This window comes from Alternaria metachromatica, assembly GCF_023757995.1.
Source record: "Alternaria metachromatica strain BMP 0045 chromosome Unknown scaffold_6, whole genome shotgun sequence".
Classification (NCBI taxonomy): Eukaryota; Fungi; Ascomycota; class Dothideomycetes; order Pleosporales; family Pleosporaceae; genus Alternaria; species Alternaria metachromatica.
In genome coordinates this window covers 713,844-741,018 of record NW_026055497.1, presented here as the reverse complement: position 1 = coordinate 741,018, position 27,175 = coordinate 713,844, and the positions used below count along the sequence as shown (strand labels likewise).

At 53.1% G+C, this 27,175-nt stretch overlaps 9 protein-coding genes across 9 annotated transcripts; 4 read left to right on the top strand and 5 right to left on the bottom strand.

Annotated features, from left to right (window-relative positions):
- Positions 1-207: 207 nt before the first annotated feature.
- On the top strand, positions 208-1,638 carry J4E83_003811 (uncharacterized protein; the record flags this gene model as incomplete). The annotated part of the gene is made up of 1 exon (XM_049330744.1): positions 208-1,638. One exon carries the CDS (start codon positions 208-210, stop codon positions 1,636-1,638), a length of 1,431 nt encoding a protein of 476 aa, XP_049190161.1.
- Positions 1,639-1,850: 212 nt separating this feature from the next.
- On the bottom strand, positions 1,851-4,744 carry J4E83_003810 (uncharacterized protein; the record flags this gene model as incomplete). Its single annotated transcript, XM_049330743.1, has 7 exons — positions 1,851-2,305; positions 2,354-2,508; positions 2,571-2,663; positions 2,720-3,506; positions 3,555-3,828; positions 3,876-4,418; positions 4,472-4,744. 7 exons carry the CDS (start codon positions 4,742-4,744, stop codon positions 1,851-1,853), a joined length of 2,580 nt encoding a protein of 859 aa, XP_049190160.1.
- A 1,638-nt stretch (positions 4,745-6,382) lies between these two features.
- Positions 6,383-7,386, bottom strand: J4E83_003809 (uncharacterized protein; the record flags this gene model as incomplete). Its single annotated transcript, XM_049330742.1, has 7 exons — positions 6,383-6,653; positions 6,702-6,775; positions 6,823-6,968; positions 7,017-7,045; positions 7,095-7,133; positions 7,188-7,213; positions 7,261-7,386. 7 exons carry the CDS (start codon positions 7,384-7,386, stop codon positions 6,383-6,385), a joined length of 711 nt encoding a protein of 236 aa, XP_049190159.1.
- Positions 7,387-7,721: 335 nt separating this feature from the next.
- GUF1 (Translation factor guf1 mitochondrial) lies at positions 7,722-9,704 on the top strand (the record flags this gene model as incomplete). Its single annotated transcript, XM_049330741.1, has 1 exon — positions 7,722-9,704. The coding sequence occupies one exon, from the start codon at positions 7,722-7,724 to the stop codon at positions 9,702-9,704; it is 1,983 nt and encodes a 660-aa protein (XP_049190158.1).
- A 1,125-nt stretch (positions 9,705-10,829) lies between these two features.
- Positions 10,830-13,560, top strand: J4E83_003807 (uncharacterized protein; the record flags this gene model as incomplete). The annotated part of the gene is made up of 5 exons (XM_049330740.1): positions 10,830-10,903; positions 10,961-11,079; positions 11,161-11,349; positions 11,412-12,300; positions 12,354-13,560. The coding sequence occupies 5 exons, from the start codon at positions 10,830-10,832 to the stop codon at positions 13,558-13,560; spliced, it is 2,478 nt and encodes an 825-aa protein (XP_049190157.1).
- Positions 13,561-17,070: 3,510 nt separating this feature from the next.
- Positions 17,071-18,080, bottom strand: J4E83_003806 (uncharacterized protein; the record flags this gene model as incomplete). The annotated part of the gene is made up of 3 exons (XM_049330739.1): positions 17,071-17,183; positions 17,238-17,880; positions 17,934-18,080. The coding sequence occupies 3 exons, from the start codon at positions 18,078-18,080 to the stop codon at positions 17,071-17,073; spliced, it is 903 nt and encodes a 300-aa protein (XP_049190156.1).
- Positions 18,081-19,493: 1,413 nt separating this feature from the next.
- J4E83_003805 (uncharacterized protein) lies at positions 19,494-20,512 on the bottom strand (the record flags this gene model as incomplete). The annotated part of the gene is made up of 3 exons (XM_049330738.1): positions 19,494-19,737; positions 19,789-20,172; positions 20,265-20,512. 3 exons carry the CDS (start codon positions 20,510-20,512, stop codon positions 19,494-19,496), a joined length of 876 nt encoding a protein of 291 aa, XP_049190155.1.
- Positions 20,513-21,889: 1,377 nt separating this feature from the next.
- J4E83_003804 (uncharacterized protein) lies at positions 21,890-23,410 on the top strand (the record flags this gene model as incomplete). The annotated part of the gene is made up of 1 exon (XM_049330737.1): positions 21,890-23,410. One exon carries the CDS (start codon positions 21,890-21,892, stop codon positions 23,408-23,410), a length of 1,521 nt encoding a protein of 506 aa, XP_049190154.1.
- Positions 23,411-24,590: 1,180 nt separating this feature from the next.
- J4E83_003803 (uncharacterized protein) lies at positions 24,591-26,286 on the bottom strand (the record flags this gene model as incomplete). The annotated part of the gene is made up of 2 exons (XM_049330736.1): positions 24,591-26,192; positions 26,242-26,286. 2 exons carry the CDS (start codon positions 26,284-26,286, stop codon positions 24,591-24,593), a joined length of 1,647 nt encoding a protein of 548 aa, XP_049190153.1.
- Between the last annotated feature and the right edge of the window lie 889 nt (positions 26,287-27,175).

Genomic DNA, 27,175 nt, shown 5'->3' with positions numbered 1-27,175 from the left:
TCTACGACGTCCGAAGCAATGCAAAGTGCATTTGCCGAAGGATGATCGACGCGGCTTCGCGATGACGTCATGTTCGCCTTGCACTGATTGATGATGCAAATACGCCCGTGAGATGCATTCCCGCGGGCATACCCCAATATATCTTCTAATATTCAATTACTAGGGAACTAAGAGCAGTGAAGTTTGAGATATTGAGATTCATTCACCATGGCTTCAACCACAGAATCCACAGTCCCCCTCTGGATCGACAACAAGCCCATCCACACACAAACCACCATTCCCGTGACCCAAGCCAGCACCTCTAAAACCATCCACCACGCCTGTTCCGCCTCCACCACCGAAGCCACCGAAGCCGCCGCATCCTCCTTCTCCGCCTTTAAATCCTGGCGCTCAACCTCCCACACAACCCGTCGCAACCTCCTACACAGCGTAGCCACCTACTACGCCGACAATGCCTCTACGCTCATCGCCGCGCAAATCGCCGAAACCTCCTGCACAGAAGCCTGGGCGTGTACAAACGTGAACCTCTCCATCTCGTACCTCAACGAAATCGCCGCACAGATAAGCAGCGTAACGGGCGTTATCCCCCCGACCGAGAAACCCAACACACAGGGTTTTGTGTTCAAAGAACCCATCGGCCCGGTCTTGTGTATCGCACCCTGGAACGCCGCACTCGTTCTTGCTACGAGAGGAATAGCAAGTGCCATAGCAGTTGGCTGCACCGTAGTCTTCAAAGCGAGTGAACTGTGTCCCCAAACCCACGGACTCATTACGCAAGCTTTCGCTGAGAGTAGCTGTCCAGATGGCGTGTTGAACCAGGTGCAATGTGGGCGGGAAGATGCGGCTGAAGTGACCGAGACGTTGATAGCGCATGATGCGATTCGTAAGATTGAATTCATCGGTAGTGCGGAGGTGGGGAAGAAGATCATGGGCATCGCGGCCAAGTATCTCAAACCGGTTCTGATGGAACTAGGCGGGAAGTGTCCGGCGATTGTGCTTGAAGATGCGAATCTGGAGGAGGCAGCAAAGCAGTGCGGGATGGGGGCTGTGTTGAATCATGGGCAGATTTGCTTTAGTACTGAGAGGATTATTGTGATGGAGGGGGTGGCGGAGAGGTTTAAGACGTTGCTTGTCGAGGCTATGAAAGGGATGGAGGGTCCGGCTGGGCCCGCGGTGTCGGAGGGCATTGCGCGGCATGCTGAGGATGTTATTCTGGATGCGCAAGAGAACGGCGATGAGGTGCTTGTTGGTGGTGTTGAAGCTGCTTCTTCTGGGAGTGGGCTTGCGCTCAAACCTACGATCATCGTCAATCCCTCGCCTTCATCTCGTATCCTCGACGAAGAGACTTTTGGCCCTTCCGCTTCGCTTTACGTCGTTTCTTCAGATGAAGAAGCTATCGCGTTGGCGAATCGCTCGGCATATGGTCTCAACGCTACGGTTTGGACGCGCGATATGGCTCGGTTCATGAAGATGTCGCGGGAGCTGGAATATGGTCAAGTCCATGCCAACAGCATCTCAGTGTACACATCGCCTACTGGAAGCCAAGGCGGCGTCAAAGGCAGTGGGTTTGGGCGACAGAACGGACAGTGGGGACTAGACGAGTTTGTTGTCGAGAAGTTTGTCACTTGGTGTGGGTGAAGTGGGAGGCCTTGACATTACTCAAGAAAGACCACGCATTCAGGAACACGCAAAGGTTAATTTTACTGTTTTATTGTTTCAGGTGATGACCACGTCGTACTCTCATATACGGAAAAGTCCAACACACCCCAAGTATTAGTACCAATAGGCAGATTATTATTTCCTTCCATCCTTCCCCCTCAACCCAGAACGTGGACAAACACCAATGGCCCTTACCAGGTAAAAGTCATCAACTGGGGGTTGAGCACAATTGGCAACAAAAAGTGGAAGACGACCACGGTGCCCATAGGCCAAACGGCAATGAGCTCCTTGATCCTCCAATCCTCTTGTAGAGCAAAAGCCATGGTAATCATGATCGCAGTCATGCCAATGCAGAACATGAAGCTCCACTTGAACTTCCTCAGCACCCTGCTGATGGCGACGAAGAAACTGACTTGTTCGGTTTCCTTGGAAGTGGAACCCCACTCAAGAGGCCAGCTGACGAAATGCGCGAGGAGAGCTTGCGAGACGTGTAGAGAGATGCCGCCGAGGAAGATGCTGAGGAGAGGGATCCATTTGATGTTTGTCCAGAGGCCGCCGAAAAAGGAACCCTCGCCGATGCGGTAGCGGAGGACGGCGAGAGCGATGTTACCGAGGACACTGAAGACGATGATGATGGCGAAATAGACTGATGGGTGTTAGTGATGCGCGAGACGAACAATAACGTGATGCTTACCGCGGAAGGAGTTGATGTAGTAATGGTCTAGCCATCCGTTGAAGAAACCGATTAAGAAGTAATTGAGCATGGTGAGAGCCCATGAGCAGCCGAGAGCGTAGTAGGTACCGATGTAAGCCATGATGGTGACTTTAGATGCGAGAGGCATGTTGGAACTGATATCATCGAGTTAGTTGACGGACAGATAAGGCGACACGATCTTTGAAGATCTACTTACAAAATAAAGGTGCGGAAGAGCTTGGTGAAAGGACCTCGGGTAAACCAGTAGATCAAGGGGTTGAAGATGAGTTCATTGCAGCCATATGCATACCTAGAGAATGTGAGTTAGCAGTCGTAAGAGAGAGACGTTGAAAAGGGCAAGCATACTTCTCCCATCGGGCAAGCTCGTCATATACGGTAAGCGATACACCCTCCTTGAAGCCATCACCCTGGTATGAGGCCAATCGAATGATGTAACCAGCACTCTGCAGCCGCAGACTCATATCGAAATCCTCAGACACCGTCTCCTCGGACCAAAATTTGTCGAACGTGTGGCCGTCTTCTGTGACCTCGTAAGCCACCTTCTGAAGTGCCTCCCATCTCAGGATAGCGTTGTGGCCGACAAAAGGCGCGACGTCTCCACCAGCGACAGCAAATCGAATCATGGTGTAGATCATGTTGGTGAAGAAAGTGATGCCGTTTTCGAAGAAGCTGTTGGTGACGTTCATGACTCCGGAAGAGTACTGTAGGATGGCCACTTCCTGACCCTGCTCCATTTCGCTGACGGCTTCGAGCAGGCAGTCCTTAGGCACACGGGTGTCGGAATCGACGAGGAGAATGTGATCGCCAATGCGGATGTTACCATCAACCCAAGCCCTGCCGTCGTGTTCAGCCCTGACGGATTCCAAGACTTCCCTGTAGAGGTCATTCTCGTCCAACTGGCTCCAGTTCTCTCCACGTTCATGTTGTGCCATGGCCTCTTCAACCCTGCAGCTGATTCTTAGGGCGTAGTTCATGTTGGATGCCTTCTTGAATTTTCCGGGGCGGACGAAGACAAACGGATCCGGTCCGTGCTCGCCCTTGGGATCATGCCTTGGGCGCGCCACCCAGCCAATGCCATGCTCGTCGTAAAATTCCTGGCGCTCCCTGGATTCCTCGGCTCCGAGAACCTGCACTAGGAAATGTCAGTGGGGCTTACATTACGCACTGGCGCAGCACTTACTTCCGTCGTCGTTGACGAAGATATTGGCACTTCCTCCCTGAAGCTCGTAGGTAGAGATGGCTTGCTTGAGCGACCGAATGGTGGGCTCAATGACACTGCGTAAACCCTCCTTGTAAACGGGCATCTGGATGGTTACATGTGGAAGCGGGCCGTTAAAGGTATCACAGTTGAGGCGCCTGGGGGCTTTGCCGGAGTAGTAGCGGCTGTTCTCTTTCATCTGATCGGTGGGGCCAATGATTTGGGCAAAGTTACCGACCAGAGCTTGGAAGAAGAACTAGTATAGTCAGAAGCGGAATCATAGAGTGCAGACATATGGCTTACCAATGATAGCCAGACTTGCGCGGGCAAGCAAATGAGGAAGAGCAGACGAAGCCAGTGCTTTGGGGCTTGGAACTCTTCGATCGCGATCTGCCTGTACCCGGATCCGATCGCTACCGTCAGGAGAAGAATGGACATTCCGCAGTAGGCAGCTTGCCACATCTTCATGTCTCGGGCCTCCTCACCATTGGCTTCTCTAGAATCGCGCGAGTCGTCGTAATCTTCCATGTCGTTTGCGGGGTTCTTCCCTGACTTCTCCAACTCCAAGTCGTGCGCATCATAGCCGTATTCAGCTCCACACATCATCCTCATCATACAATTGATGATGAACTCAGCGCGTTCGAGCGTCAACTTTGGGTCATCCTGCCACACTACCAGCATGCCTCGTGAGGCGATGAAAGCAGCGGACTGACCCCTCTGACAGTGTGGCAAAGCTTCAAAATCGGGAACGATTTGCAAGCGAAGGCCGCTCTGGATTTGCACATACTGGGTATTGCATCGCTCAAGAATGTACTGGATGGCCCTGGTGTTGACGGTCATAGCGCACTGCAAAGTATTAGTGACAATGCCGTGCGGGTGTTTGGCGTTGTTAGACTTACTCGGACGTTCAACTCGGTAACAGCTTCAATGAGACCTGTACCGTCGGTACGAAGCGCATCGGGAGCGCAGGAATAGCGTCCCCTTGACTTCTTCATGAAGACACCTTCGCCAGCTGATCCAAAGGTCCATACCCGCTCCTCCTGCTTGGTGTGGAGCCAGTTGGCCAGGAGCTCAGCCTTGACGTCGACAAGAGCATCTGTGCGCACGGTACTGTCGCTGCCGTGGATGCTGGGAGCCCCGCCGGAATGAGCGCTAGCTGGGCCAAGCTGCATAGGTGTGAAGCTAGCCGGTGACTCGTCGCCAGCTCGGGGTGTTGGCGCCAGAGGATTTTGGGGGGGAACTTCCTCGCTCCCAGGAGTGTCGTTATGCGGTCGAGAGACATTGTCTCCTTTTCTGAAAATGCCGGGTAACCTCATTTCTGCGTCTTCTCATATGAAGCCAGGGTGGAGAAGGTTTGTGCGATGTGCGTCTGAACGACGAAGAACAAAGGTGCACACGGATGTTAGGTAACGACTGAGAAGAAGGTAACACCAAGCGGGCAGCGAGGTGAAGAGATACTCAGCCTGATATTTAAAAAGTGCACACTTTTTCTAGGTGTACGTGCGGTGGGAGAAGTACCCACACTACTATAAGCGATTACCAGCAGCCACAACTGCACGAGTTCAGTATGAAAACAGTGTAGTGTGGCGATAGGCAATTGGTACTGGTACGCATAACCTGTATTGAAGTTGTCTTGGGTGAGCCATGCAGGATAAGGTGGACTTGGAGCTTCATGGTGCCACGGAACCCCAGATAAAAGTAGTCTTGTTGGGTCGTGGTGGAAATCGCGTCTGTGCTCTGTTACATGAGCGCTACCGCATGCTCTTTCTTGCCTCCACAGCCAGTAGATACAACACTCGGACATGTAACGAGGTTGCTCATGGAGATAAGATGCGCTATCATCAGTGACATTGGAACCGTACCAACTTGAGAGTGTTTGTAGCTTTGGGGCTGTTTTAGCCAATGGCTCGGCAGTGTGTACAAGTGCCAGATACCCCTAAGCCCTGTGAATATGTCGGAACTGCCTGGCAGATCGTTTAGGAAAGACGCGACAGCGTTTCTGTGTGTGTGTGAGATGACGCGATGCTGAACATAGCTTGTGGGTAACGATACGCGAACGGGAGGTCCGCGCATCCAAAAGAAAATCCCATCTTCTTACATGAAATATGGTCTTGGGAGGCCAGGCGTCCTTTGTGTTGCCACTGAGGTGGGGCGCCTATAGCTTAACAGCGGGCCAGCTTTGCGCGCTTTAGACCACGCGCATCGAGAAAACCGTAAAGCCCGTCATTGCTACGCAACAATCGTGTCTTATTACCAAGATTACCGCAGACCTAGACGATTAGACAAAGTGAGGTTGGAAAGATCAACGGTTCTTTAGCGAGGACCCACGCGTGACGAATCCGCGTCGCTGCGTTCGCATTGCCAACGATGTCGCACCACCGATACAAGCATGGACCGAAAGAGAACGAAAAGAGATTGTGTACGAGCCTGTAAAGCCATAGCGACCACAAGATCACCGCCTCGCCACAAAGATTGCGACGGGCCCAGCAGCGCCAGAAGAGCTCTGGTCTTTGGCCCAGACACGTGACCCTTAACGGATACGTTTACTGCTGGACAAAATGGAAGACAGTTGCATGATTTTCATTGGTGTGTGAACTCCGTCGCGTAGAAGACTTTGGAAAATGCCGCAAGTTTAGTCATCGAATCCTGGAATATGGTGCGACCCACGTACTCCATGCGCCTGGGCGAAAAGTCGACAAGATGTAAAATTGAAAAGGAAATGGGGAGTTTGGGATCTCAAACACGGCGGATTTTAATCGGCAAGTCTAGAGAATTAGGATATCGCTTCCACAAGCAGTGCATGAAGTCACTCACCTGTAGCTCACTAGTGTGTCCACACGATGGTTGCTTGTGCTGAAGCTGCGCAGCTGCACCTTCTCCCCATTCTTGATCTCCTTGGCGTCACTGTCACCCCACTCGAGAGGCACTTCAGAGTCCGCGTCGGCATAGACAAGAACGTTGAAGGTACAGTTTCCGTCCAGCATTGGTAGGAAAGTCACGGAGGCGGTGATCTGCCTGAAGACAGACTGGATCTCGGCCTGGATTTCAGCTTCGGTCTTGTCTTCTGATGCTTCGCTGGCACTGGGAGTTGTCAGCATGTGTTCAAGATGGCTGGCCTTTTTCGCTCACTCTGGAACGGAGTTCTCTTGGTCTGCCGTCTTCTTGGAAGATTTCGCCTTGGCGCTCTTTCCGTAGATTTGGACCTTGATGATGTCAGACACTGGGGTTTGGTATAGTTTATGTGACTTACGTCGAATTGCCAGCGTTCAACATGCTCTCCAGTTTCTTTGCTCGTAATGACGATGACAAGCTTTGAGATCTTGCCCCCGTACATCCACTCCTTCAGCTGGCCCATGATCTTCTTGATGTAGGCCTTGACTTGGTCATCGGCAGTCACTGGAAAGGTTAGAGTGTGGCTGATGGCAGGACTGGCAGGTCACGTACCCATCATAGTCAAACCATATTTCTTCACGCTGCATCTTGTTAATGGCTGGTTGGGGTCAAGGTGTAGTACAGGCTTACGCGGTGAAGTCCTCGGCGGGGTACACGCCTCTTTGGAACCTGAGCAGAGTAAGTCACCTAGGTCATAGGCTACAATGCGCTCATCATGCTTACAGGATGGTGTTTACGGAATACTCAAACTAATTGGGGTAAGCGTAGGATGCATTGCTTGGCCTGACCGACTTACAAACTCATTGACGAGTTTCGAAGAGCCCTTGAGCGCAAGCTTGTGCACCTTGGAGGAATCGCTCTTTGAAGACTTTGATTCGCCCTTTGAAGATTTGGACTTGGAAGAGGTCTTGGGTTGAGACATTGCGGTAATAGCGCTTGGTGAAGGTTGGCGGTGTGTTGTTTACGGGTTTGTTTATAGGGTAACTGCGACCAGCGTGACCTGGCGGAACAGGAAGCAACGAGACAGCGCAGCAAGGCTGTTCAGAGAGGGCGCAATCGACGACCGAGTGTCTCCGAAGATCAGAGTCAGGCCTAGTATGCTTGCGGGGTACTGAATTGGCGGATGGGAGGTCTGGTAGTGGGTCGGGGTGCAGATGCAGGAACCGCCCGCCGATAAGATAAGATCGATCAAAAAAGTCGTCGACACCACCGCCCGAGCGACGAGAGGCAGGCACGGATCCGACCTCATGCCCACTCATGCGATCATGCGTGCGAACTGCGAGCAGCCTTCTGCACGGCTGGCGGACGCCCTCGGCCCGCTGCAATGGCTTCCCGCGCACCTCACGCCTGCTTGAGCGCCTGCCGCCCCTCGCCAGAAGCTATGCGCAGGCCTTCCGCCCCCAGTCAGAGCTCGAGAAGCGCATCGCCGACATCCCCATCGACCGCTACCGCAATTTCTGCATCGTCGCCCACGTCGACCATGGCAAGTCGACCCTCTCGGACCGCCTGCTGGAGATCACGGGCACCATCCAGCCCGGCGGCCAGAAGCAGTTCCTCGACAAGCTCGACGTGGAGAGGGAGCGCGGCATCACTGTCAAGGCACAGACATGCAGTATGATATACAATCACGAGGGGCAGGACTACCTGCTGCATCTGGTAGATACGCCCGGCCACGTCGACTTCCGAGCCGAGGTGTCGCGGAGTTACGCCAGCTGTGGAGGGGCCCTGCTGCTGGTGGATGCCAGCCAGGGCGTGCAGGCGCAGACAGTCGCCAACTTCTATCTCGCCTTCGCCCAAGGCCTCACGCTGGTCCCCGTGCTGAACAAGGTCGACCTCCCCCACGCCGACTCGCCGCGGGTGCTTGAGCAGATGCACGAAACCTTCGAGCTCGACCCCAAAGACGCCGTACTCGTCTCAGCCAAGACCGGCCTCAACGTCGCGGCCCTCCTTCCTACCGTTGTCGACAAGATACCCGCCCCAGTCGGCGATCTGAAGAAGCCTCTCCGCATGCTCCTCGTCGATTCGTGGTACGATGTATACAAGGGCGTCATCCTGCTGGTGCGCATCTTCGACGGGCAGGTGCGGCCTGGGGACACCATACGCTCCTTCGCAACCAAGCTGAAGTACATCGTGGGTGAGGTTGGCATCATGTACCCCGACCAGACGCCACAGACAGTGCTCAAGGCTGGGCAGGTCGGCTACATCTACTTCAACCCCGGCATGAAGCGCTCGCAAGAGGCCAAGGTCGGCGACACCTACACCACCATTGGATCTGAGAAGCTTGTAGAGCCCTACCCAGGCTTCGAGGAGCCCAAGAGCATGGTCTTCGTCTCCGCCTTCCCCACAGACCAGGACCTCCACGAGCATCTCGAAGACAGCATCCAGCAGATCATTCTCAACGACCGCAGCGTTACATTGCAGAAGGAGTCGTCCGATGCTTTGGGGGCTGGCTGGCGCTTGGGATTCTTGGGTACACTGCATTGCTCCGTCTTCGAGGACCGCTTGCGTCAGGAACACGGTGCCAACATCATCATTACACCGCCCTCAGTACCCTTCAAAGTCATCTGGAAAGACGGCACCGAGTCCATCATCACCAACCCCAATGAGTTCCCCGATCAAGACCAAGCGCATTTCAGAGTGCAGGAGGTCCATGAGCCCTACGTATCTGCAACCATCACAATGCCTGACGAATATCTTGGTGAGGTCATCAAGCTTTGCGAGGCCAATCGCGGCGAGCAGAAAGAGCTTACCTTCTTCACCGCCACCCAAGTCATTCTCAAGTACGACATCCCGCTGTCGCATCTTGTTGATGATTTCTTCGGCAAACTCAAAGGCTCCACCAAAGGTTACGCCTCTCTTGACTACGAAGACGCAGGCTTCCGCAGGTCGTCCATCATCAAGCTCAACCTACTTGTCAACGGCTCCCCAGTCGATGCCGTGTCACGCGTCCTGCACACATCGCAAGTTGATAGGGTGGGCCGCATATGGGTCGAAAAGTTCAAGGAGCATGTCGAGCGACAAATGTTTGAGGTCATCATACAGGCTGCAGCCGGCAGGAGAATCGTGGCGCGAGCTACCATCAAGCCGTACCGCAAGGATGTCCTCGCCAAGCTCCATGCTAGTGATCTCAGCAGACGGCGCAAGCTCCTCGAGAAGCAGAAGGAGGGCAGGAAGAAGCTGAGGTCGGTAGGAAGTGTCGTTATCGAGCAGGAAGCGTTCCAGAAGTTCTTGGCCAAATAGAAAAATCAATCGTCTTATCCGCTCTTCATCACGTACCCCAGCGCTAAACCCCCGGGTGCGAACACACGGCAGAACTCGCCGTTGGCCAAGCCCGTCCGCTCGTTCGTTAGGACGGCATGTCCGATAATTCTCAACCGTGTGCATAAGTCGCGATAGTATAATACTAGACATGCATCGCCATTCAGCGCCATGACATTGAGCCTGCAACAGGCCCCGATTCTCCCTCCCGTTCCCCTATCAACCTTGGAAGCGTTGATTCGCTGGTCATCCCATCCGATATCACCCAACAATAGCAACAATACAACGGTTCACCGCGCTCAGCCGTTTCGGCTAGTAACGAGTCATCTCGATGCCGAACAACTGGTGGTCTGCGAAGTCCGTGCAGTGTCTCAACGTGCTCGATCTTTCAGCTGATCAGCGCTAACAGGTCGATGACATCAGCCAGCCATCGAGATCGCGCGTGTCGGCCTTTTCCAAGAACCACTCGGCTTGCGTTACAGCTCGCGTACCTGACAGCAACGATCTCTAGTGCGGCTTGGATCTATAGCTAAGCCGTCTCCAGCTTGGTGTCGCGATACTCGACCCTGGGTTGCATAATGCTTCGGACGGTACGCTTGGGGAAGTGCGCCGACATGACGTTTGCCCGAGGGCCAACTTTTCTACGTGTCGGAACCGAGAGAGACATTGGCAGGGCGTCAACAGCCTTTGTTCATGCACAATTAAACCTACGAAGCGAACCTTTTCAGATCCAGCTGATACTGGGATATTTACACTTCGAGTGACAGGTCGTGGGCTGTATCTTGATGTCTAGCGGCATGTAGCGCATCTTGACAACGCTCGCTAATCTCTGCAGAGCCTAGCCGACCATGTTGACATCAAGGATGCCATGAACCTCCGAACGGCACGCTTGCGACGATCCTGCGGGCATGACGTTAGGCTGATGGCCAGACCAGGACGCCTGGACGGGCGGGCAACATGGGCAAATCTCAAATCTAAGAGACGTGCCGCTGCGGGCTGCAATACCTGCGTTGGTATGAGTTTGGGTTGTTCCTCGCACTTGACAGCCCGCAGGACGGTCTTTTCAATCTCCTGCTCCCCTGCGTGACTTGTCGAGGCTTCATCAAGATGGCGAGATTCTTGGGCCTCAGAGGTCGCAGTCTAGCGAGCGCCATTAGCATCACGTGTGGGCTTTGCTTTTTGTGAGTTACCCCATCCGTGTGTGTCGCGTAGATTATTCAAGGACTAATCGGTCAAAGATGTTTCGGCTATGCCCAGGGTGTTATGGGCGGTCTCTTGACTGTCCAGCAGTTCTTGGACAGATTCCCTCAGGTTGACATTGTCAACCAGAGTTCGTTCCACAATGCGTGGGTCACAGGTACGTCGAACCAAGTCTTATGGGCGTATCAAGGCCTCAGATTGGTACTGGAGCATGCAGGGTCCTGACTGACATCAATAGGTCTTACGGTCGGAACATGGCACCTGGGCTGTATCGTCTCAGCCATCGCGACAATCTTCGTTGGTGACCTGCTAGGTCGTCGGCGCACACTCATCCTCGGTCTTACCTTTTGGGTGATTGGCGAAATCATTCAGACGTCTTCCTACAGCTTTCCGCAGTTCATCGTCGGTCGCGCGATCGCTGGTTTCGGTAAGCTCTTTGACATCTTGTAGGACAGAACTCCGGACACGAAAACTGACGCTGCAACATAGGCAATGGCTTCACCACTTCCACGGCCCCCGCATACCAGGCAGAATGCGTCAAGTCGCACCGCAAAGGAACCATTCTCATGATCAGCGCAGGAGCGTTTGTCTCCGCCGGTATCGCGCTCTCGTACTGGTTCGTCTTCGGCTTCGCATACCTCACTAGTTCGTCGGCATCATGGCGCGTCCCTATCGCTCTACAGATCATGTTCGCGCTCCCCGCCATCGCAATGCTCTTCGTGCTTCCCGAATCGCCGCGATGGCTCATCCTTACTGGACGCGAACAAGAGGCGCTCACTGTGCTCGCGGCGTTGAACGATGATGAGCCCGACAGCTTCGAGACGAAAGACGAGTTCCTACAAATCAAGGACGCCATCTTGATCATGGCACAAGGGTCGAGCGCTGGCCTGTTCTCAAACAAGGAGCGCCGAGGATTCCATCGTGTTGTGTTGGCGTACTTCGTGCAAGTCTTCCAACAGGGCACTGGTATCAACCTGGTCTTGCAGTATCTTTCGTGGATCTTCCTGACACGCATGTCCTTCGAGGGATGGTTGGCTCGTCTCCTGGCATCCTGCTCAGCGACCGTCTACTTCCTTGCCTCATTCATCGTTGTTGTCGGTATTGATCGCTTCTGGGGTCGTCGCTCACTGATGATGTTTGGTGCTTCGGGCATGTCAGTATGCATGATACTCATCACTATTCTACAGTACCTGTGGTCCGAGCGCAATATGCAGGCTGGAAGGATCGCCAGCACTGTGTTCTTGTTCATCTTCTCCGTCTTCTTCGCTATTGGATGGCAGGGTATGGCTTGGTTGTACCAAGTCGAAATCGTGCCACTTCGGATTCGAGGGCCTGCTAACGGTCTTTCGACGAGTGCCAACTGGTTGCTCAACTTTGTGTAAGTCAAAATCCGGGTCCATCGCATTAGCTGCGCGACTAACATTGAAACAGTATCGTCTTCATCACCCCGATCGCATTCCAGCGCATTTCCTATCGTACATGGATCATCTTCGCCGTCACAAACTTCGCCATCATCCCCTTGGTTTACTTCTTCTACCCTGAAACCGCCTTCCGCTCGCTCGAGGAGGTCGATGTCATCTTCCAGCTTGCGCACGATGCGCCCGGCAACCCTTGGCTCACCGCCGTTGGCTTTTCTCAAAGCGAGCCTCTCTGGTTCGGAAAGAAGGACCCGGAGAAGCGACTCAATTTCAACTACGGAAACAGCTCGTGGCACAAGAGACTCGTCGAAAGCGTCCTCAGTCGTGACAGTGGCAGTGGAAGCAACACGAACAGCGGCCACACCGAGAAGCGACCCTGGAGTAACGGCGAAAGCCCAGACTCTGGCGAGACAGCCGCACCTACCATCCCTCGTGGACGAAAGAGATCAGAAGAGTCACCCGTGGACCCTCGCCTGCACCTTTCCCCACCATCAAGCCCAACAACGACCATGACGACGACCATCACCAGCACAAATCGCCCACGACGCAAGCTACAGAAGCGCAACAGCAGCGCCAGCAGCATAGCTAGTCGCGCAAGCCGGTCCCAACCACCACCACCCGTCTTTGGTCTCTACAACCGATCTGCGGAAACGCATCAACCAACCATGCCACACCACCGCCACACACGCAGCACCTCAACAGACTCCCTCCACTCCGTACGCCCAGAATGGTGGACAGAAAATCTTACACCCGCGCCCGTCTCCACACGCAGCAGATCTTCAAGCAGACCCGGTAGCGCAGTAGAGGCAAGGGAGACCCGCGGCCGCCCGGAATCCCGCGTCTCCAACAGAAGCATATCGAACAATGCGCTTAACCGCTTCGTGAACCCTGATCTACTCGACCAACAACAGCAGCAACGACAGCAACCTCGGAGAGCGGCATCTCATTCGTCGCTTCAGCAACAATTTGCTGACCATGGCTTTGAGCCCGTGGTTGGTAGAGGCAGCGTTGACTACCCCGGTATGCTCGGCGGCGAAGAACGCGGTAGAGGAAGAAGCGGTGTTGTGAGGACGGAGAGCGAGAGGGAGACGTATCTCCCCGATGGTGTGTATGAGGTTGTTGAGGGGAGAGTGAGGCAGCTTAGTGCTGGGCCTGTCAGGCCGGATAGCGTGGGAAGTTCGAGGAGGTACTCGGCCAGGGACGCTGGGTATGCACGATAAGAGGCGATCTGGTGACCTGCTACAACTATCTCGGTTTGTCTTGTGGTATTGGACCATCAATAATTTCTTTTGTAACCTTCGGCTACTAGCTATTGAAACACGCCTTGTAATAAATACATAACAACCTTATCGTGTAATCATTGATGGCAACTGGCAATTTTCACAATCACTTGAAGAGTGTATCATCTTGGTGGGAAGGTGTGGATTTCATTTACGTCGTTAAGTTTGTGTACTCGTAATCTCTTCATCAACAGGAGGTCTTTGACCTTGGTTCAAGATAAGGATGATTTGAAGAGGTTTGAACGAGTGTGGTGAAAAGTCAGTTGGGGGGAAAGAGTAAGTATGCCAGGATACCTGATGTTTGCAAGAATTCTTCGTCATCGGTGCCAAGAAGATGAGCGTGCGGGTTTTGCGACTGAGCGGCTTCTGCGGACGGATGGTGCTCGTGCGATCCAAGATCAGTCATGCTTATACAGTCTGCACTTTCATCCGAAGCGCATTTCGATAGCGTAGGCAGTGGTCGCAGTTCTTCTGTACGAAGCCTTGAGCACTGCATGTCGTGCAGTCGGGTCCGCGATGACTATCCTCGAGTCAGCAATCTCGACTGTCATTATGCCTCTCGATTGAGAATGCATGCACAGACTGTACCCTTGGGGACGCCCTTTACATAGGGGACAGGTGGACGTAATCACGGCTTGAGGATGGTCTGAAAAGCACGACGGCGGGCTCAGACTAGCCGTTGAGATCTGATTTGGGCTGTATGGCATTGTAGTTGACATCGTGGAGTGCAACGAATGTTCAAATATTTTGCGAGAAGTGATTTGAGGTAGCAATGAGATGCAAAGTTGAGCCAGGAGAGTTTGATGAAGCAGATCGATGCGGCGAGAGGACCATTGGAACGAGGCATCGTGACTTAATGTCTGTTATATACGGTTGCAATGATATCGTATCTGCTTCGATGCCGTGTCGACAATGTGCATGCTTACTATTCGTCACAGTCTTTGGCGAACATTGCAACAGCCTGTCGCGCTGGCACTCGCGCGACGTTTCAGGGAACTAGATAAGAGAAGCTGCGTGACTATCGTCAAAGCGAATGGCTGTTGGGAGCGTATGATGCTGTAGTCGTCATTTCTGGGGTTGCACTCACCGGCCTTGGAGGGAGCCCGGTCTATCGTGATCGTGATGAAGAAATGCCAGGGGTCAGCCAGTAGACACGCGTCGGATAGCAGGCTCTTGTTCCGCCAATCATACTCGTGCCTTTGACGCATCTGAGGTGACCATCGCTGCGTTGTAACAATAGCCTCAACTCAAGCTAAGGTTGGACTCAAACCGGTGAATGCAAGTTCAATAATCTGCCGCACCGATCATGTGTCGGCATGTTGTCTCTTCTATGGCGGCGTGTGGTTCCTAGATATCGCAAACGACTTGAGCAATGCCTGCATACCAACCTTCCCGATCCAGCGGTGAGTACGCGGAACAGTCTCCCCCCTGACCCAGCAGGACGTTGACGGACCGGTCCCTGGACACGTAGTGTACGTCTCATATCTTCACGTTCCACGAACGCCCAGGTACTGATCGCATTCCCGATAAGCAGATGAAGCGACACATCCTTAGTGCGGTAGTCGTTCCGTCTACCAGGAAATGCCGCAGACGGCAATCAGAACTACGCTAAGTTTCACCGCTTCTTTTCTTTTGCGATCCAATCAGCACCTGGGTGCTCCGATATATCTTTGAAGACAGCGCCGTTGCGTCAGAAGGTCGCAAGTGTCAACACTGTTCCACAGCTAATGCTGTGGCCGACTCGTTGGGTTGTGGAATACGCATCAGGGAGTCCGCACTAAATTCGTGGAAACTAGACAACCACGTCTTCCCTCATCGGAAGATGACCGAGTCGTCACAGTCATGAGACTAGTCGGAGGAGAGAGAACCACCCTCTGCTCGGCTAGCCATGATAGCTCATATCATCACCGTCAAGAGCTCTGTACAACATAGGAATCGTTCCAATGTCAGGCCATATTTCGCACATGCCACCCGACAAAGCATGTCTCGGGTACGAGGTCCTTGGAACCTTTGTCCTGGTTCTTTGCGCGACGCCGGGTGAACGCAGGGCACAAAATGCACGCTTACGCAGTTGAAATCTGGTATGCTTGCAACCGAATCTGGGTGAGCGCATTGAAAACGTGCACATGACATGAAGAATCTGCTTTTGGATCGACACCGACGTAATGATGCCACAACGCGTTGACAGTACTTTTGTAAAACAAGCGCGTACAAGTCACCGCGGTGACTAAGCCTTGCAATATAGAGGGGGTATCGTAAGTGATGATGATCACACGAAATGTAGACTCGAGTTACTGATCCCTGACCCCCCGTTTATCTCTGGTCCGGCGTCACCGGTCCACGTTACGATGCTGCTATCCGCTAGCGAAGAGATCGATGGAGCGACTTGATGAAAAAGAAGAGGAAATGTAACGTTCGCGCCGCGAGAAGCTCTGAGGCGAAGTCAAAACCTGATGCTGCTGTGACCTGCAGCGTGGCGGCAACATGGCCGTGAACGTGGCTGTTGGAGCTCGGGAAAATTTACCGAACTAACGATAGCGCTTACTAAAGCATCAATGCCGACTTGTAAGCCTCAAACGAACCCTGATGGCACGACTTGATGACAGTGTACAACACAGGGGAGGATACAGCGTTACCACAGCGCACATAAATCGAACACGCGTCGACGGGCCGTATAATAGCGAGCTGCGAGATTTTTTCCCGGCATTTCGACAGTGCAGCAACAACAAAAGCATGTCTCAAACGGAAAGAGGTTTGATAAATCGAGACTGCCGTTGATGTTGTTCAATAGCGGATGCGTGCTGAACCTTCGATGATCGACGTCATAAGGTCACACCTTCGCGTCAAAGCGAGTAGCACAGGGACCTGTACTTCTGCACGAAGGACCTCGATTCGAAGTGCCTCTCATGGGTGTCGCGAGGTCGTACGCGGTCCATGCGTTTTTTGTGTCTCGTAGAAGGCAGCTTGGTGGTTCCGTTTTCGGACTGCTGATCGATACGACATCATGCGTCAGGCATGGGGCTGGGAAGAAAGCCTCACGGCATGGGATGCTTGAGGGGACGTAGAGCTGTTGTGGTGATTGAGGCGACGCCCAAAGGCAGGAGGGAAGGAGGTTGGGGCGGAAGCGGGGCCCACTTATTAGGTAAGCATAGTGGATCTTAGCTCGTACAGCGTCATGGCCATCACCGCAGACAGAACTTCTACATGGCAACCGTATCAATATGCCTGGTACCTGTGATCTAAGCGATGTTGGAGAACTGCCCCGAAAATCATGTGTCGCCATCCCACGATGACCCAGCATCCCTTACAAAGCGCGAACCGCTCTAGCATACCCGACCCGCGATCGATCGGCTCGCAAACGCACCACTCTGTTCCTGACTACACGAACACTTCCTTGTTCCTACCTCTCTCCACCTTTCGATCAGTCGCGTCGGGCTTGTAGTCCTCAAGTCACGCGGACCACGGATGACCCTCCGGACCGAGCTTTGCGTTCAGAAATCCAAGCTTGAGCAGCTTCTGCTCGGTGATCTCCTGCTTATGCGCCTCCATCTCGTCGACATCCCCTGGAAAATATCAGCAGTCGTAGATAAAGAGTTGGTATAGAATGAGATACGTACAGTTGACGCTGAGGAATGAGCCCTTGAGGTAGTCGGCCTTGGGCTGCGCAAGGTACAGCGATAAGCCACCCGTCTGGATGCCCTTGTCGTGCGCAAACGGCGTGAGCTGGTCGACGACCATACCGCGCTTTGACTCAGTCGCTGCGACGATACCAGGGTGCACGGTGAAGACGCGAAGATTAGGCTTCTCAGCGTCCAGGTACTCGGCCAACTTGAGCAGCGCCATCTTGCTGCCCGAGTAGGCGCTCATGCCGGGAACTGTGAAGGACGAGCCGAGCGTGTTCAGCAAGATGAGCGTACCGGACTCAACGGCCTTGAGGTAGTAGTATGCGAGAATATACGAGCCCTTGACGTTCACCTCGTAGTCGCTGAACCAAGCGCTGGGTTCGAGGTCGCCGACAGGTCCGCCCACCATACTACCGGCGGCATGGACCACGACGTCAACGATGCCAAAGGCATCGGTCGTCTTCTTGAACAGGTCCTGGACTTCGGCCTCGTTGGTCAGGTCGGCGGTGGCACTGAGGACCTTGGTCTCGGGGCTGAGGGAGGCGATGGCGCTGGCGGGCTCTGCCAACAGACCTTTGTTGCGACCGACAAGCACGATGCCCTTGGCGCCGGCTATAGCCCAGGCACGTGCCACTTCCTATTCGTTGGCGTCAGCATCCATCTCGCGCGATCGACGACAGACCGTCTTACGCCTCCTAAACCGCCTGTAGCGCCCGTGACCAGGATGGTCTTGCCCTTGGCGCTGAGAGTGGGGTTCTTGGGGTCGATGGCCGGGTACACATCGCGCTTGAGCGACTTGGTGAGCTGGAACGGGGTCGTGAAGGCGTTGGGGTCCATGGTGAGAATGAAGAGGTTGCGTTCGAGAAATAGCGGCAGAGAAAGTGGTAAGAGGAAAAGATATTCGAGTGATTGAAAAGTGCAAAGCGTAGGGATTTGGACTGTTGTTGTTGTTGTTGTTGCGATTATGTGTGCAGCAGCGACCATCTACAGCCTCAAGTACTTGCGGCATCAGCCTTGTGCAACGCACTACCAGGCACTATCGAGCAACGTGCAAACTGTATTATCTCAGCTGTGATGCGAGCCAGGGACCGATTTACAAGCAGCAGATGCGAAGCGAAGGCCGACCCCGAATTGTATTTCAAAGCATGACTCGGGTCCCGCGCTAGAATCCCCCCTACTTGACGCGTGATCATTTGCTTTCTAAGTCTGCGAAGGCGCCAGTATGTTCCTCATTGCACGAGCATGTCTTTAGTATACTGACGCATCATCAGACTTCATTCGCTCTCCAGTACCTTTCAAATCGCTTTGCGAAGCTTTACAGCATTGCCCTAGATGCGCGTCCAATCCCGTCCACATTCCTTCACGGTCACCGTTCCGCCTTCATTTACATGTTGGAACGAGTACCATCGCAAAGCATGCATTCTACATGGCGACTGGAAATCTGCTTTTCGCGCGGATAACTGGCCCGAATTTGAAGAACACAAATGGTATAGGTACCATAACCAGACACAGGAAGCCAAGGAGAGATGTTGCCCAGCCGATCCCGAGAGCATCATACACTGAGTTAGATGTTAGCTTGTGCAGCGCTCCAGATATTGCCATCGGCTGGTTCCATGTTTGATGACGTACTTTGCACGGTAAAGAGGGGGAAGACAGCCCCAAGCGTGTACCTGACGATTCCATTCGCTGCTATAGCTGACGCGCCGTTCATCGCACCATATACATCCGCAAGGTAGAGCGCAGAGGATGTCTAGAAATCAGGCTGTTAGTGATAATGGAACATGAACTCGAGCTTCGCAACTTACGAAGACACAGATATTGCCCCATGCAAAAGGTATAACTCCCACCACAGTCGGAGCCCAATGAACGCCCTTATCAGCACACCAGCCAAACCAGAAGAGACCAATGACCATACCCCAACTACCAAGCATTGCGCTATATAAGCGATGTTCCGGGTCAGCGTTTGGGTTGCCTTTCATGGTGGCCTGCTGGTGTTTCTTCATGTAGACCATGCGGTCTACGACAATGGTAGTCATACCTCCAACAAACACGCCAATACTGATGGGAATAAATGTGAGCCCAGACTGAGACGGCGTAAAGGAGTATGGCGGACGTGAGAAGACGTAAGGGAAAGCTGCAAAGAAGAGAAACAGCACCGCAAATGCGAAACCTGTGTAGAGCGAGACGAAGAACACTACAGGCTGTGCATATTTAGCTCAAGCATGGACAAAGATGCACGGGGGCTTGCAATCATACCTCTGTTGAGAGCATGTGAAGGGGCCGAATGAACCTCAGAACGATCTCGCTCTTGATATCTCCATTTTCTTGTTTCTTTTGCACTCCGTTCTCCTTCATTCGCCTCTTCAAGATGATAGGCTTGTAAGTCTCATCCATTGGTATAGATGTGGCATACACAGCCACCGCAAGGAAAAGAATGGACCATTGCGTCCACGGCCAAGTCTTGTACTGCGCCACGAACCCTCCAACCACGGGTCTGTTATCACGTCAACATCTAGTAGAGCAATAGACTCTGGACGATACATACCCAATGGACGGCCCAGCGAAAGGAGCCATCAAGTAGAAACTCGTGGCCAAGGCGCGCTTATGCGGTGGGAACAAATCGGCATTCGTTCCAGCACCAACAGCAAGTGCTGGACTTCCAAACAATCCTGCGAAGAATCGACACACGACCAGGCCCGCGTATGTTTTCGAGAAGCCTGCGCCGAGAGTAAACAGCATGAATATAGGGAAGAACACCAGATAGACAGCTTTTCGGCCTTTTCTTTCGCTAAGTGGTGCAGTGACGATTGGACCAAACGCGAGTCCGAGCGTGTAAAGCGTTATGCCGATGAGCGCAGCCGTGCGCGATACGTCGAAGTCACGCATGACGTCTGCGAGCGCGGGTGTATACACTGATGTTCCAAAGGTGCTGAGCCGTCAGTACTTGCTGGTGTTACGCGCTATCTTGCGACTTACACAGTGAATCCAAAGAGGGCTGGTATCATCGTATGATAAGCCAACTTCCATGAAGACCAGTTGTGCGGGTTCTCAGGGTCGTCCGGACCATCCCAGTTCATCGGGTCGACGGGGCTGGTGAACGATCCATCCTCGCTAGCCGGCCGTTCACTACAGCGTCGTTCATCCTCGAATTTGGCGGGTTGGCATGGAGATTGATGTTCAGGGTCGGGCTTTTCTCCGTTGTTTCCAGCAATGACAGTCTCGGTCTCATGGATCAATGTCGCATGTCCATTCTGGCAATCGTGGTTCATGCTAGGAGTACGATGAGTTAAGTCAGGCTGCTGTGTAAGGCACCAGGGATATCCTCCACTATACTTCACAACGAGAGGATATGTGCTGTATATACCCGGCGCTTGTCCTGCTCCCCGCACGCGTTCAGACTTACGGCCGAGAGCAAGCGCGGCGCACTACCAAGTCCTGCCATATTGAGTTACTCGCATCCTCTACGAAACTGCCATGAAGTGAAGAAGAGCTGAGCTGTAAAGGAGTGCGCGGTTCTGATTGGCTGATTGTGAGGCGACCCGAGGCTCGGTGTTGGGTTTACTGATCACAGACCACACATTAAACGGTGGCTTCCAAGGTTGCTCACGTGACGAGGCGCATCGAGACCTCGAAAAGGAATGGCATCGCGTAGTACATGTCTGAGCCTGGTAGCTTCGGGGCCGGGCCAATGTTTACGAAAGCGAGGTGGTATGTTTCCAAGGTTGCGTCTAGAGGAGGGAAGGAGAAGAAAACCGCGATGACGCTATTTAGCTTGGCAAAATGCCGATCAGCTTTGACTTCAACACTCCTTCATCTCGAGCCGAGCACTTCTTGGACATCTTCGTCGCGTTTAGATATCTTGATCTCGTTTAAGATCTTCTATTGCTGCTTAGTGCAAACACCTGGCAAGCGCGGTCGCGCACACAACGACATCCGTTGTTGTGGGAAGGGGCTGGAGCCGCCGCGTTCGCGACAACCTGACCGCGACCGTTATCAGCTCTTCTTCGCGTCGGCTGGGGCTCGACAAAACAAGAAGGAATGCACCCTAGCGGGTTGTAAGGAACTCGAATAGCTCGCGACACGTTTTCTTCTTCACAGACGTCGCGTTCCAGCTATGAGGACGCCTCCAGCTGTCGCGGCCTTCTTATGGTTCGGCCACCGACTGTCACGCTGTGATATTGCAACTTGATCCAGGATGATAGGACAGAAACGGCGTAGTCATATCAGCCTCACGATGCTAACATGAAATAGTATCGTAGGGGTCATCGGCTGCAAACTCGCCTGTGGTGGTGTCGCGTTTCGGTACCACTGAAAGCCAGGTCCGCACACACATCGCCATGGATCATACAGGCCCCCATTGCGACAACAACTATACCGACCTGGTGCAATCAGTAATTTCTATGGACGACAACAATAAATCCGAGCTAATCCATATAAGTCAATGAAAGAGTTGTGAACGCACGTACGTTTCCCCTTCAATCCATGGTTGAGTGTTCTTCAATACTAGGCACCCATTCCGCACGGAACGCTCCACCAGATCTCATAACTGTGTCAACCCTGACTATACGCCCACATCCTTTCACATCACGCAGTGAATTCCTCTAATTATCAGTATCCTCCAGTAACTCCTACCTACAGCGAACGTGATGGGTTCAAAGCGCAAACATCAAGCCGAGAAGGACTGCGCGCCTTCGCAGTTGCCCAGAAAGCGCAGTCGTCGCGACGTTCAGGAGACACGTGCAGTTTCCCAGAATGAAAGCGGTCAAGATAGGGGTGCCAGGCGCAGTCGTGGTGATGACATACCACTTCCTTACCCAAAGCGCGGGCATAAGAAGCCCACGAATATTGCTGCGGAGCTTGCAAACCTTGCCGACTACAACGCGCCTCCCGAAAAGCGATCGCGGAAGGATGCCGTAGCTCAACTTACCGACGATGAAATGCCCAGAGCCAGGTCCAGCCGCAATCGTGTCCGTGATTTACGAACTTCATGGTATGCCGCTCAGTCTGCCAATTTGAGCGAAAAGCTTCGTGTACAGGGTGCGCGCATCACCAAATCAACAACCACAGGCACCCACCGACGAAAGACAAGCTTCGAGGAGAAAGTCAGGGCAGAGGCTGATAGATTGGGTCCTTGGCTTGGTTGGGTATCAGAGGAAGAGACAGACGATGAGAGCGACGAGGAAGCCCAATACGTGCCGCGCTCACATTCTCGTCGGTATCCACCAAAGAAGCCAGGTACTCAGAATGCACCCTGGGGTGATCTACCGGGTGAAGTCCGCAATTTGATATATCAATACGCCATGACCGACGAAGAGAAGAAGATTTTGAACGTTCGCCACTACCCCGAAGGCGTACCTCGGCGCTCTGTTCGCGGCATAGCTTGTCCGACAAACTTCGCGCATTCATATTGGGGCTTCACTCAAACCTGCCGCCAGATTCGGAATGAGTTTACCCCTTGGCTTCTAGAGAAGCGTCGAGTCCGTACCGCGCTTGAGACCATCAACGACTACGTCAACATCTTCCATCGACCAGATAAAGACGGCGAGGTAGCAGGATGGGTGGAGCCCATCTGCTGCAGCGCACCACTCCCTCAACATGGTGTTGATATTCTCTCCTTGTTGAAGCTTCGGGAAACCAGTTCAAGATTTCATCTTCAGCTGACTCCAACAACTGTAAGCGAAGCTCTAGACGCCTTGATCATGCCCACCGATCCGGATGACTTCGATGAGCTGAAGATCATGCGGGATATGGCAAGAACGTTTCGCACTTGGTCACAGGATAATGTTATCAGCTTGATAGGCCTGGATGGCATCAACATCACCTCGGTACCCAAAGGATTGAACACTATCACCAGTACCACTGAAGACGAAGATGATGCGCAGCATGAGATTCTGATCAAGTTCATCATGAGACCAGGCCAAACGGAAAAAGCTCCTGATAAATACCGCCTACATTGTCTTAACAAGATTATCTTCGCCTCTGAGCTCTCGAAAAGGACCGGTGTGAAGCTGAAGGCTTGTTTCGACACTGGCGTCGCGAAGTGGAAGGTTCGGCGCATTGGGGTTGTCGACACGTGCTGGACAGCACGAGCTGGTGGCAGCAAGATTTCCCGTCGTTTGATGAAGTACTGTTATTCTCCTGGCTACAAAGGAGAAAGCTTGGACTGAGCTTGAGATAACGCCTGCCATCACTTTTTCGGACACCTACGAGAGGAGCTTGAGGAAGTTCACAGCAAAATTTTCTCGGCTTTTGAAGAATGCAAACAATTCTGCAACGTCCAACGAATCATTTGTGCGTCGTTTATTGACTACAGCGATATCACAAAAAAACTATCACAGCTCATGGGATACGTGAGGCGCTACTGTTGAGTTCCTCAACGCATCAAGCTTGCTCATACATCATGCGCGTGCTGTCCGCATAGCTTTCGGTGCAACAGCGCATCCTTGACGCGTCCCACACGCGACAGCTTATGCATCGAACAACGTATAGACGCTGCTTCGCTCGGGTTATTTTCCATCATATCATATATACATATAAATTTATGCATTACATCCGCCCATAGTCTTCTTCATCTAACCATCGTCAACGTATCAAACCCAACCAAGCATGTTCCCCAACCAGCCACCCCAGCCCCCAAGAAACGGCCAAGACCAAGCTCAACAGCCCGAACAACCCGTCTTCCAAGTCATAGTAACACCAACAGGGCAGCGTGTGTTAGTACCTTACCCTCTCCCACATCAAGTATGTATACCGCAGGGACCACTGCCAGGACCAGCACCAGCAACGACACAAGCCCAGCCGTGGTGGACGCCGCCTATGCCTGTTCAGAGTGACCACGGTGCACGTACTCAACAGCAGCCGTCCCAGCCGTCCCAGCCACAACCGCTTCTCGTGGCGCCGCTGCCCAGACCTACGCAAGATCCGAATAATCCTGCGACTCTGCCAAGTGACTACTTCACCTATCGCGACGCGGGATGGGGTGATGAGGCGTTGGCGGAGCTGCTGAGGACGCATAGGGAAGCACGAAGAAAGAAGTAAGTACACGGCGCAAACGAGATCAGACGTGATGTACCATATGCGGGGTCTTGCAAGACATGAAGTGGTATATCTAGCGAGTGTATTTAGGTAGAGCTTGAGGCTGCTTTGGCAGTTGGGGGCCGCACCGCGCCGACCCATATATTCAAGACGCTCAAATGGACCAAATATGTAATGATTTGCACACGAAACATGGGACTAGGTGAGCTAGTCATGAATAAAGCGACTGATTCGCTTGCGCTATGTGCGTCAGATGATTGAGCATCAATGAGCGAGCCATTAGTTGCACGCGTGGGAGCTGTTTCCCTATGCTCAGTCGCTCGATGTGACTTCCAGCTCCTTAAGCTCAGTCGTCCTTTCTCGACGCAATTTCGTCCTCTTGATACCGAACGAGATCAAAAGTCCAATGGCGCCGATGACCGTCATGAGAATCCAGGTCCCTCTCAGCGCGCTCATGAAGCTATGGCGGACTACACTCTTCTGGAACTCAGTGAGGTTAGTGATAGCGGCGCTCTGAGAGATCGCCTCGCCCCCAGTGAGGTTAAGAGCAACGTCGTCTGCGATGCCACTGTCGACAATCTTCTCGTAGTGTGGCGCCATGAGGAGTTGGAATACCACTTGGCCGATAACTAGACCGATGGCACCAAATATTGCACGTACAAATCCAAAAGCCGCAGTACCGGCCGCGATATCCGCCTCTTGTATGCGCGTTTGTAGAGCAATGAGCGGCGCGCCAAAGTTGGGCCCGAAACCCAGGCCGATAATGACCATGAATGCGACGATAGTTCCAAGACTTGGCGCGGTGCCGAGCGAGATGAGAAGGCCGACACCGAGCGTCATAACAAACAGACCCACTTGCAGTACTTCTAGGAAACGCCCAGTCTTCTCTATGACATGACCAGAAGCGAATGAAACAAGTGCCAAAGGTATCGCGACGGCGAGCATACATACGCCTGTGATCTCTGGTAGGAGCCCGAGCACGATCTGGAAGTACAAGGGTAGGAAGTAAGCGACCGAGGTAAAGACCACAGTGTCGCATGCGCATACGGCCAGTGCGCTGAGGTTGCTGATGTCCTTGAAGATGCGCAGTGGCATGATAGGGCTGCCGCCATGTTGTGCCACCCAGTGTTGCGAGAAAGGGAAGGCGACGTAAGCGAGTGATCCAAACAGCAAGCACGTGATGACTCCTGCGTTCGAGTAGGAGCTAATGCCACCTACTTGGAGGCCTACTAGCAGAAGTATAGTAGCCGTGATTATCGTGACCGTCCCCAGCCAGTCCATAGCCGCGAGTCCTGTTTTAAAGGGCGTTCGTGGGTTGTGTAGGTGTAGCGTAAGATACAACACTAAGATCGCTAGCGAGATGATGGGTATGTTGATGTAAAAGCACCACGTCCAATGGAGACGTTGTGCAAAGACGCCGCCAAGTACCGGGCCCAGAGCAGAGGCGACGGCCCATACAGCACCAACAGTACCCATGTAGAAGGACCGATCCCGGATGGTGAAGAGGTCGCTGACGCATACGTGAACCAGTACCACCACCCCACCGCCGCCGAGACCCTGAACGACACGACCGAAAATGAGCATAACGGCATTCACACTGACGGCGCACAAGATGCTGCCGCCAAGGAAAATGGCGTTGGCTGCCAGGATTACTGGCTTTCGTCCGAAAATGTCCGAGAGCTTCCCCCAGAACGGGACTGATGAAGCGTTGGCGAGAAGGTAGGATGATCCTATCCAGGCGTAAAGGGAATCTGGGATGTGGAAGGACTGGGAGATCGTGGGCAAAGCGGTTGGGATGAGCACAGTGTCGAGTGCTACTAGAAAGATCGATAGACTGAGGGCGATGAAAGCCGCCAGTACGTGGGTCGGAGCACTGGTCTTTCCATTCGAGGCCATCTTGGCTCCTGTGAAGGACTTGAATAGTTAATTTGAAAGGTTTTTTGTCGCGGTGGTAGTTGCTCACCTTAATCGATTCTGATGACGCGGTGATGTCAGTGCCAGCCGACATGTTTGGAAAGCACTCCTCGTTGAGGGTCGTCATCCTGCCAGATTCGCCGGACCCCACCGTCATAAAGATATGTGCAGGCAAGAACTATGAAGAGTCTATGACGACAGACGACAGAAAGCTGCAATCGCACACTTGTCGAATGGAAATAATGCCGAGGTGATATGTGAGCTTTGGCGTGGCTTTTGACCCTTTATACCGCGACGCTGACGCATATGATAAAGAAGCCACATTTGACAAGTCTATCGTCACTCTCTGGGCCCCTCTTAGCCGATGGGTATACGGGTTACATCCATGCGTTTGCATGCGTCGGGGGCATTAGCCCGTAGTGTATACTTTTGTAGTACATGCAGGCTGCGATTGGAGATCCCTGGCTGAGCTGGATCTTAGTAGAAGAGGTGGCTTGCTGTCGGTATACTTGTCCAGCACCTAACAAAGATCCCGGAACATCGGTTAGTGAACAGCATCGCCACCTAGTCCATGCGGAACGTGTAGTATTAAGTCTGCACGGTCCTGGTTGGGCTGGATCTGCGACTACATGTGGGGACCCCGCGTATTATTTCAGGGAAGTAGCTATGCATACGCGAGAGCTAATCGGGCTGAGGCAATTGGAGGCAGCGGCAAGCAGCCGATCCTGCATGCTACTGATGCGGTACTGATCAGCAGCTTTCACGTGGTGGGGTTTCCACATCTAGAAATCGAACAACCATCGTGGAAATTGAGTATCGTCCTGCTGGTACCTTTGATACCATTCTCGTCAAATTCAGAAGTGCTGATATGCCGAGACTGGTAATACACTCTCTTGTAGGACAGCTGCCAATCTGAAGACCGCCTAAGTGTATAGTGGGGACAAGTCAAATAAGACGAGCGTAACGTGAGCCTTTGCGCTTTG